Source organism: Medicago truncatula, chromosome 7 (assembly GCF_003473485.1).
Source record: "Medicago truncatula cultivar Jemalong A17 chromosome 7, MtrunA17r5.0-ANR, whole genome shotgun sequence".
In the NCBI taxonomy this organism is placed as follows: Eukaryota; Viridiplantae; Streptophyta; class Magnoliopsida; order Fabales; family Fabaceae; genus Medicago; species Medicago truncatula.
Genome location: NC_053048.1, coordinates 53,175,260 through 53,186,254, shown reverse-complemented (window position 1 = coordinate 53,186,254; position 10,995 = coordinate 53,175,260). Strand labels below are relative to the sequence as shown.

General features: G+C 34.4%; 2 protein-coding genes across 3 annotated transcripts in view; both read left to right on the top strand.

Moving 5' to 3' along the window:
- The window catches only part of LOC11425639 (importin subunit alpha), a 6,123-nt gene extending 4,129 nt beyond the window's left edge, over window positions 1-1,994 (top strand). Inside the window, exons 7-11 of one of the 2 annotated variants that reach the window (XM_003626128.3) lie at window positions 28-106; window positions 598-726; window positions 815-942; window positions 1,045-1,423; window positions 1,581-1,994. In XM_003626128.3, the coding sequence (XP_003626176.2) occupies window positions 28-106; window positions 598-726; window positions 815-942; window positions 1,045-1,420 (712 nt within the window). In that variant the 3' untranslated portion in view covers window positions 1,421-1,423; window positions 1,581-1,994. Of the gene's footprint in view, window positions 1-27; window positions 107-597; window positions 727-814; window positions 943-1,044; window positions 1,443-1,580 lie in introns of both variants that reach the window. The other variant, XM_024770387.1, reaches the window with a different exon arrangement.
- A 7,037-nt stretch (window positions 1,995-9,031) lies between these two features.
- On the top strand, window positions 9,032-10,411 carry LOC11421360 (GATA transcription factor 16). Its single transcript, XM_003626126.4, has 3 exons — window positions 9,032-9,384; window positions 9,492-9,593; window positions 9,819-10,411. The coding sequence occupies exons 1-3, from the start codon at window positions 9,358-9,360 to the stop codon at window positions 10,077-10,079; spliced, it is 390 nt and encodes a 129-aa protein (XP_003626174.1). The 5' UTR covers window positions 9,032-9,357; the 3' UTR covers window positions 10,080-10,411.
- The last annotated feature ends 584 nt before the right edge of the window (window positions 10,412-10,995 follow it).

Here is a 10,995-nt window from a genome sequence, read left to right as displayed (position 1 = left end):
TCTAATTATAATTTTGCTTTTGTTCAGCCACCCATCTCCTTCTGTGCTTATTCCTGCTCTACGCACAGTTGGAAATATTGTCACTGGAGATGACTTGCAGACACAGGTATTAAGTTCAAGAGTTTATTCTTTCATCTCTTATATACAGTAGTTCCTTCTGCGATTCTGCACTAAGAGAAATAGTAATACACACTGGAGCTAGTGATTTTAGTTCTGAAATTAAAATTAAATTCATGGAGGAAATCGTCTGTAGGAAAAAAACTGTTCAACTAGTATATCAAATTCAGAAAATGCAGAAGTAGCAAGAGATGAACTAGCAGAGCTAATTGACCGGATCTGCCCTTAAGCTACCAATTTCCTCATTTTAATTTGCTTTGTCACCATTTCCCACCATCTCCTTCACGGTTTCTTTACCATCCAATGGCACAAATTTCCACTCATATCTTGCAGCCATGTTACACTGTTGCAGTCAGTTTCTTTACCATCCAATGGCACAATATATCAATAGAATTGATATATTGCCATCACTAATCATGAGCTTGATTATTATTTTACCTTTGTTTTTGGTTTGTGTTAATGGGGTGCTTTTCTGGCCAGGTCATCATCAACCATCAAGTTCTTCCTCCTCTTACGAATCTCTTGATTAATAGTTATAAAAAAAGCATCAAGAAGGAAGCTTGCTGGACAATATCGAACATCACAGCTGGGAACAAGCAACAGATTCAGGTTTGTGCATTGGGTTAATTAAAATCTGTGTTATCTTTGCATTTGGAGTACTTCATTTATATTTCTCTTGATTCTTGAAAATTTACAGGATGTGATCGATGCCAATATAATTGCTCCTTTGGTCAACTTGCTTCAAAATGCTGAGTTTGATATCAAGAAGGAAGCTGCCTGGGCCATCTCAAATGCTACATCGGGTGGATCTCATGAACAACTCAAGTATGGAGAGATCCTTAAATTTGCAATGTTCCCCGGTGATTTTGTTGGTTTTATAGCATTTTTTTTCCGAGATGTCATAATCTTTTTAAAATTGGTGGACAGGTACCTGGTAAGTCAAGGGTGCATTAAGCCCTTGTGTGATCTACTCACATGTCCTGATCCTAGGATTGTGACAGTTTGTCTTGAAGGGCTTGAAAACATCTTAAAGGTAGGGGAAGCTGATAAAAATGCCGGCATCACTGATGGTGTTAATCGGTATGCTGAATTGATTGACGAAGCTGAGGGTTTGGAGAAAATTGAGAACCTCCAGAGTCATGACAACAATGAGATTTATGAAAAGGCTGTGAAGATTCTCGAGACATACTGGTTGGAGGAAGACGATGAGGCTATGCCTCCAGGTGATGCTTCTCAATCAGGGTTCAACTTTGGTGGCTCCGAAGTTCCTGCCGTGCCTTCTGGTGGATTCAACTTTAACTAGATGGTATTCATGGTTTATTAAGGTTATATGTTATATTTGGCGTAGTTGCGATTTTTTGCAAACTTTTCAGCACAGCTAGCAAATTAAGTTTTTGCAGTTTGCATTCCTCTCGTGTTATCCTGTATTGTGTTGACATCATGTTGAATTTCTTTAACTGCAGGTTTTTTGGCTGGTCCATCAGTGAGGTTCTCCAGTATGGCAGTTCAACAGTTGGGGGGGTCAAGTCAGTGTCGTTTCATTGTTCTTAGGTTCTATAAGGTTCAGCCTTGGTAAATAGGCCGTTACTGGACTGGCTTGGGTTTTTGAAATGGCTGGTTTTACATACAACAGGGGAACAGTTGGGTTGTGGCTTGCTTTTCTTGCCACTTCCGAGTTAAATATTAGAGTTTGCTTTTGGCCTAGTGATCATTTCAAGTGATTTGGCTCTTCTATAGAATTTTATGTTAAGTTTCGTTATTTTTCCTGCTAAGATTGGAGTCAGCGTACCACTTATGATTCTAGGTATTTTGGGAAATACCAAATGATACTATTCTTTCATCATTAAAATTGCAAGGAACTTTGAAGTTTTTTTTTACCCTGTCCTGTTTTTATTTTTACCGAAGTTTACCTCAATTTTATTATTCATTAGGATCTCTATTCAATATGTACAATTATGGTTTTTGGGAAAATGACTTGCCAAAAATAGTGTGCAACAATTTTTTTTATTCATAATTGATTATTGGCTCAATCACCTTTTTATCCCTTATCTTTGTGGGAAATGCTAACAAGGAAAGGCCCTTGTTAAGAAGCCTAAAGAAGAAATTTTTTCTTGGGATTGATGCATTCAACACATTGAAATTTGAAAATGAATTTTTCTACATAAAGTTTATCAATTATTTCTGGTGACGGCTAGGATGAGTCAGCTGATAGGTACTTCACCGGTGAGGTAGTAAAAAATACCATTGGATTAGATATGTGGTCTAGATTAAACATAAGGAACACTAACATCTCTCCACACTCAATTATAACATACCATAAGTTTGTTCCAATCTCACCCGCTAGATCAATCTCGGACACCATAACATAGTCATATCTTTTTCCCATTTCACAGCCCAAATGCTAAGCTCCGGTAGGTTTCCGCAGTCAAACATTTCTCCACCATTTCAAAAACATTCATACTGTTGAGAATCACACGCTACATCTCATATAACTCTTCTTTCAGTTCAAATAAAAATGGGCTTCATGAACTTCATCCCTATCCACTCATGAAATTGGTTGTTTAGTTTTTTGTTTTGTTAAAAAAATTCACAAAAAGATGAGGTTGGTAGAAGTAACAAAATCTGGAATTTAAAAACAGAAGGATGAAGTGGAGTGGAAGCAACAACGGCAAACATGACGGCAGTAATGGCGGTGGATGAGGCAATGGGTTACAATGAAGTGTCCTTACTCAGTTACCGTGTTTAAGTTTCCAGATCTGAGGTCTAAGTTGCAAAATCGAATGATATTTCTCGTTTTGAGTAACACGATTCGATTTGATATTCTCATTTCTGGAATTTTTTAAATTTCTCGTTGAAATCAAAAATTTCGATTCCACATGTTGAGTGTTCAATAATGCAGAAAATTGCTTGAAATCACAAGAAAATGTGATTTGGTTCATGATTATGTGTTCAAATTGAGTTTTTGATGTTAAAATGGCTTGAAGTTGTGAGTTTTTTGTTCCGGGTCACATGGGTTTTTAACAGGGTAGTTATGACCCGTATAGAGCTTGAAGAAGAAGATTAACAAAAAAAAAAAAAAGGCAAAATAACCTATGGAGGGGAGTCGAACCCCCGACGACACCTAGCTCGAAGAGTAAAATTAACCAACTACACCGCATGCGCTACTGTTTACCTTAGGCATGTTTGTTTTATTTAACTAGTAATAATTAGTGTAATGTTGTTTTTATTTAATAAGTCGTTAGTAAATTAAATTAAATTTGAACGGTCGGATTGAACGTGCTTGTTGTCCTTCACATTCAATGCACGTTTAGGTCCCCGCAGTGAACTAGTTCCTAAGTTGACTAGTCAATTAGGTGATAGTTCGTCCGGATGACGTACATCCGTGAACCCGATCTGAGAAATTCAAGTTTCTGCATCCTTCTATGTTTGATAAGGTCATTTTGAACGGTCGGATTAAACGTGCTTGCTGTCCTTCACATTCTAGGCACGTTTAAGTCCCCGCAGTGAACTAGTTCCTAAGTTGACTAGTCAATTAGGTGATAGTTCGTCCAGATGACGTACCTCCGTGAACCCGATCTGAGAAATTCAAGTTTCTACATCCTTTTTATGTTTGATAAGGTCATTTTGAACGGTTGGATTGAACGTGCTTGGTGTTCTTCACATTCTAGGCACGTTTAGGTCCCCGCAGTGAACTAGTTCTTAAGTTGACTAGTCAATAAGGTGATAGTTCGTCCGGATGACGTACCTCCGAGAACCCGATCTGAGAAATTCAAGTTTCTGCATCCTTTCATGTTTGATAAGGTCATTTTGAACGGTCGGAATGAACGTGCTTGCTGTCCTTCACCTTCTAAGCACGTTTAGGTCCCCGCAGTGAACTAGTTCTTAAGTTGACTAGTCTATGAGGTGATAGTTCCTCCGGACGACGTACCTCCGTGAACCCGATCTGAGAAATTCAAGTTTCTGCATCCTTCTATGTTTGATAAGGTCATTTTGAACGGTCGGATTGAACGTGCTTGCTGTCCTTCACCTTCTAGACACGTTTAGGTCCCCGCAGTGAACTAGTTCCTAAGTTGACTAGTCTATGAGTTGATAGTTCGTCCGGATGACGTACCTCCGTGAACCCGATATGAGAAATTCAAGTTTCTGCATCCTTCTATGTTTGATAAGGTCATTTTAAACGGTCGGATTGAACGTGATTGCTGTCCTTCACATTCTAGGCACGTTTAGGTCCCCGGAGTGAACTAGTTCCTAAGTTGACTAGTCAATTAGGTGATAGTTCGTCCGGATGACGTACCTCCGTGAACCCGATCTGAGAAATTCAAGTTTCTGCATCCTTCCATGTTTGATAAGGTCATTTTGAACGGTCGGATTGAACGTGGCTGGTGTCCTTCACGATCTAGGCACGTTTAGGTCCCCGTAGTGAACAAGTTCCTAAGTTGACTAGTCAATTAGGTGATAGTTCGTCCGGATGACGTACCTCTGTGAACCAGATCAAAAATATATTTAACCATAAAATTTATCATTTATATAAGCGTGGTCGTTTAAAATTTATTTAGGCTTGTGTCTATTTAAGACTTGGTCTATAAAAAACCGATAACAAAATGAATTAAATGATGAAATTCAAAACTCAGAATATAAGTAAAACAAAATTAAAATCCCATATTAATAGAATAACATCTGTAGTGCAGTTGGTAATGTTATGAACTGTGTGAGAGGGGTCGCTGGTACGAAACTTTGCTTTTCTAGTTTTGTTTGTTTTTCTTTTTGTTTTTTTACTCATCTTTTCTTCTTTGCCCGCTAACCATAAAATGGGTCGTTTTGACCCGCGATTTGACCCGATCAGATCTCCTTTGTTACGCAATGAAATTCAACTTTTTTTTACATAGTTTTAATGGGAATTGAAAGAGAAGTAGAAAGCACATACTTCATTTGCAAATCCACAAACCAATCGCAGATAATTTTTTAAGGTTCTTGCACAGTAACAACATTTTAAACATACGAGTATCAACGATTTACACAGTAATTTCTTATGAGTTGCGATTGAACATTCAATAACAATCCCGTATCAAATTGAAAAACAAAACAAAAAATGAGTTATGGGTAAAACTAAATTAATTTAGAAGTTGATTACTCCAGATTTTTTTTATATAATTATATGCTTAAAACCGTGAACTGACGGCGACGGAATGGTGGAGGAATCTTGGACGGCGGCGGCGGGGCGAGCTGACAGCGGCGGTGAGGTGAAGTCAGCCATTGAGTTGTGAAATGGGAATAAATGTTAGGAGGGAAACAGAAGACAAGAGAGGTGAGTGATAGAGAGGAAAGAGAATTGTAAACAAATGGAAAATCACATGGAGAGGGTGTATGATATTTTTTGGTTGAGTGTGGAGAGGTGCATGTGCTCTCTTGATGAGGTGGAGCAGATCCAATCTATTGGGTCAATCTCACCATTAAAAAAAACTCCCTCATTCAATGAGGGACCTATTCACTACCTCATCTTAGACTTCGCCATTATTTCTATTTAAGAATTCTTAACAAGTGTTCTAAACCGGTTGTTAGCAATTCCCTATCTTTATTTCATGGTTCATATTGGTCATTTAAAAAAGGGGGTAGATAGTTCCTTTTATTACTTTATTTAATCGGTACCGAGTCCTTTCTATCAATCAAAGACTAATGACATTAGCTATAATATACTACCTCCGTCCCTAATTATAAGGTCTTTTATAAAAAATAACGGGAATTAAGAAAATTGATAGTGATAATAAATTTGTTGATAATTACTATTGGTTTTACAATTTTATCCTTAAGAGATAGAGTTAATTTATGTTTTCAATATAGAATTTAATGTTAATTGAAGAAAAATATACAAAATAAATAGGGGTATGATGATGAAAAATTAATTAATGCACTTGGAAATAACAAAGGGGTCTTATAATAAGAGACAAAAAAAATTCTCAAAAAGGTCTTATATTTAGGGACGGAGGTAGTACTTGATAGTAAGTCAACATCTCCTTTCCGCTTTAGCAATTCTCCTACTCCTATAAATTAAAATGAGTACTGTTATTTGAAGGAGCAATGATATTTGAACAACCATTTGTTAACAACTTTCATAACAACCTTATTTCTCTCTCTTTTCATTGGTCAAAAACAATGGAGAGAGAAAAAGGAAGAGAGAGAATAAGAATATAATGTGAGTATGAGAGATAAACTTGTTTCAAAGTTGTCAAAAAATGATTTTACAAATATCATTTCTCTATTTGAACAACCAATTTGATGACAACTTATTTGACAACCATAATTTATAAAGAAAAAATAGTATTGGCACGGAAATCATAACAATAGAGAGACAAAATAATAAACAATGTGAATATAAGAGAGAAAATTATCATTAAATAGATGTTCAAATATCATTTCTCAATTAAAATTAAACCAAAATTTGAGTTTGTTGGAATTTGCCTTGTGTTAGAATTTTCTATCGGTCTTATTTTTCATTTGAGGTAACATGTAAATTTATGAGTTAGACAAATTAAAGGACACATGCACTTTTTTTTTTTTAAACAAGGGACTATATAACAAAACCGAACCAAACCGCAAATAGAAATACCGCAAATCGAACCAACCCAAACTGAAATCGCAAAACACCGCATTTGGTTTAGATGTATTCAGATCACTTTTTTTCCCGATCGCATGGTTTAGTTTGGATTGCGGTTTTCATTTTACCAACCAAACCAAACCAAACCGCAACATAAGAAAAACACTAATTAAATCTATGTTACATAGACAAATACTCATAAAAACTCGATGGAAACTTTTATAAATGACATACTTTTTTGCTTGTTAAGTTTCTTCTTTGCTTTTTATTCAAAAAATATATTTATGTGCTGCTTGAACTTTTAGACAATAATAAAATCTTAGTCTTTTACATTTCTTACATAATAGAATTACTTTTTGTCCACGTTTTTTATTTGGTTTATGTTGTTTGGTGGAAATGAAATTGTAATGTGGAATGAATTAAAAACATTGTCGAAAACATTGCTGAAATTATGTCGTGTTTTACCTGATTTTAATGATGGAAACAAAAAATTGTATTGTCTCGAAAAAAATCGCACCAACCGATCCAACGTAAACCGCATTGGTTTGGTTTGGTTCAGATTTTATTTTAAAAGTCAACCAAACCAAACCAATCCGCATGCTTTTTTACCTTACGGTTTAGATGACTTTTCATCTTAAAACCGAATCAAGCCATGCCGTGAACACCCCAACTCTCTTGGCAACCTATCACACGCCCTCAGTATTCTGTTGCTAAGTGCTAACGTTGCATTGAGCATCGCCTTCTACTAGAATTAGGACTCCAATATTAGCGATGTCGTTATCCTGCATAGTTGTCAGGGTTATTATCATGGTTTTAGGTGATGGTTTTGGGTTGTGAAAGGATAATTAATATTATTTTTATACACTATTGGTGTATAAAGTTTTACAATGTTAACAAATCAATCATTTGTGTGATTTTAGTTGTTAGGAACTTGGGATTAAAGTCAAACATTTTAAATAATGTGACTTTAGTTGTTATGATTAAAGTCAAGTGTTTTAAATAATGTTATTAATATGATGATTCACATATTAAATTATCTTCCCAAATAGTCACCTGTGAATATTTCGTGGAATAATCTTTTGTGGTAAGTAGCAATATTCTAACTATATATTCCCTTTGATTTTGAATATAAGATAATATTTTTTTTTACATGTTCATTGAAGAATTGATGTATTTGACCTATATAAAGACCAAATATCATTCACTCAATGAACTTGAAAAAAAAAAACATTCTCTTATATTCGAGATTGAGGTATGAATAAATCTTTGTTATGGTTTAGATTTCGAAAGCAAGGGCTTAAATTAACCGCCGTTGTGTTTGTAAGGCCTTATTTCAATTCACTTTGAAAAGGGAGTTCTATCATACATTTTTGATAAATTTTACATGACAGTTTGGTAAAAATACAATGGGTTAATAGTGCTTTACCCCTTATAATATAAGTTATTTTCGAGTTTTTCTCTTATAATATTTTTTTTTTGGATTTCGTCTTTGTAATTTGAATTCTTTTTGTTTTGGACCTTCATAAATTTTGACTGTACAAAATCGAAAATTTGGAAGGGGGTAAACCGAAATTTGCTTAAATTAACAACGGATAAACCGAAGTTTACTCAAATTAAAGGGGTAAATCTAAATTTGCTGAAATTATAGGGGGCGAAATTTGCCACGAATGTTCAAAAACAAAAAAATTTCAAATTACAAGGACGAAATTAAAAAAAAAAAAATTACGGGATGAAAAACGAAAATGACCTATATTACAGGGAGATAAAACACTCTTAACGCAAATACAATTCATCTCTTTGACGAGGATCGATCATTATTAAACAACGACAACACGATTTTTTTCTTAAAAAATAAATAGACTTCTTAGGAAACAAAATTTGTTTTGTTAAAGCAGTTCAAATAGGGAATTTTGGTCAAGGTATGTACCTATCTGAAATCTGAAATTATACAAACATTACTATACCGTGAGCACCATTATCATACTACCACCATTTCTACCTCCTTTAATACAACCACGCATTTTCTATGTGTATACAATTTTGCCTCTATTTTCATGCCAAACCAAATATAGATATTGATAACCGTAAGTAACACATAAAATAATCAAATAATGCTTAAAGTAGATATAATTAGATTCTGTCGCCCATCCCATCCTTTATTATGATTAATTAATCAATCAATCAATCCTACATAATCACTCAAACCTCATCCTTTTCATATTTAGCCCATACAAAACCTCATCTTTAATATATGGTCTTACTTAATTTGGCACTGCTTTAATATTTGTTAAGCTAATCTTATAATTAATGTCCAAAGATGAATCTTGAAATTTCCATTTCCACTTATTATTCTGTTGGCAGCAGAAGCATACACGTCACATAAACACGTGGCATTTCCAAAGTTCAAAACTTGGCCACTATATTTTAGAGAAAAAAACAAGGGCATTTCAGTCATTGTGTAGGTCAGTCTTAGGATTCTTTTGAGGGTATTTGCTTGCATATTAGTCGGTTTGTGTATTTGGTTATATCCATTTTCTCTCAGTAGTGTTTTGCAGTACAAACAAGTTTCGTTTCGGTGTGTGATTCGGTTACTACCGTTTCGTTCATATTTAATTTAACCCATTATTGTTTCGGTGTTTCTGAATCAAATGGGAATCATGGATCAAATGGATAAGGTATATTCAAGTTTTTTTTCTTTTTCTTGAGCTAACTAGGTAGCTGCTTCTACTAATGTTGTTGTTGAAATGTTAAACATGTTTTTTTTTTTTAATTTGTTTAACAGGAATGTTGTTCATACGATGAAATGGGTGTGATCAAGAAATTTTGTGCTGATTGCAAAACCACTAAAACCCCACTTTGGAGAGGAGGACCAAATGGACCCAAGGTATATTTTTTTTTTTTACCCATTTCATCATTTTGTATCTTATAATGATTAATTTCCATTTTCTCTATTTTTCAAAACAAACACCAATTTGATATATTATTCACTTTCTTAGCTTATTGATATGATTGTTTTATTTTGTCCATGTTTATTAATTTGATTAAAGGGTTTTTTGATTTTAATATGAATAGATTTGTTTTGATGATTTTTTTTTGTTGGGTGATGTAGACGTTGTGCAACGCTTGTGGAATAAGGTATAGAAAGAGAAGAGGTTGTTGTAGCAAAGGACAAGAAAGGGAAAGGAAGAGAGAGAAAGCAGAAGCAACTAGCAGTGATAATGATGATTTGAGTGAGTGTTTGAAAATGAAGTTAGTGGCATTGGGTGAAGAGTTTTTGTTGCAGAAAAAACAAAGAATGATTAAATTAGGTGAAGAGGAACAAGCTGCTGTTTGTTTGATGGCACTCTCTTGTGGCTTTGTTTTTGCTTGAACATCATTCAACAAGTTAGCATTTTGCTGTTAAATATCATCTAACCTCTTTTTTTTTTTTTTGTTTTCTCTCTTTCTTTGGAGCATTGTAAAGTGATATTTATCCTTTCTTTAGTTATTATTTAGGAAGGGTATGTAAATTTCACTGACTTCTCCAAATCTTGTTAGGGACTAGGGAGTGAGGTGGCCATCCAAATCCAAAAAGGAGTGCCTTTTTTTATTTTTATTTTTATTTCTCTTTTGTTTATACATCTATGCTAATTTGTTCAGCCTCAGTTCAGTTAGTTATTAGTGTAAGTATTTCACATTTATGAATATGGGTGATTGTTATTATTCTTTCTATCTTTTTAGACTCTAGGGTTTTTGTTGTTCAATCTCCAGATTGTTTTTTATTGAATTCAACCTAGAGAAATAAAGGGTATAATGGGAAAGAATTTAATCTGATTCTCCACTACAAGCAAGCGTCCACCATAGAGCTCACTATGTTGGGTGCTTATTGCTTACTGCTAAGGATGTACTACATACTTTACCCTAGTAATATTTTCATAAAACTCCAAGTATGTTTAATGTGTTAATAGGCACCAAAATTTCATATAATTACATTTCGACAAATTTTAGGAGAATACTAAACAGTGGTGGACTCTATAATGAGAGTATTTACTTAGTTTGGTGTTAAATGAATGAAACATCAACAATTGGGATGTTTTACCATGCACGATAACAATCATGCTCTTACCCTATAAATCAACAAAAATACCAATTTTTACTTTTTTAAAAATCAAACCCCTTTCCGGAATTTTAGTGGTAAATTAGAGATCAGCGACAAACAAGGATCCTCTTCACAGCCCTTTTTGTTATTTTGAATCCTTTTGATTCATTGGTCTCATCCGGTTTTTTTTTTTTTTTTTTAGATCTGG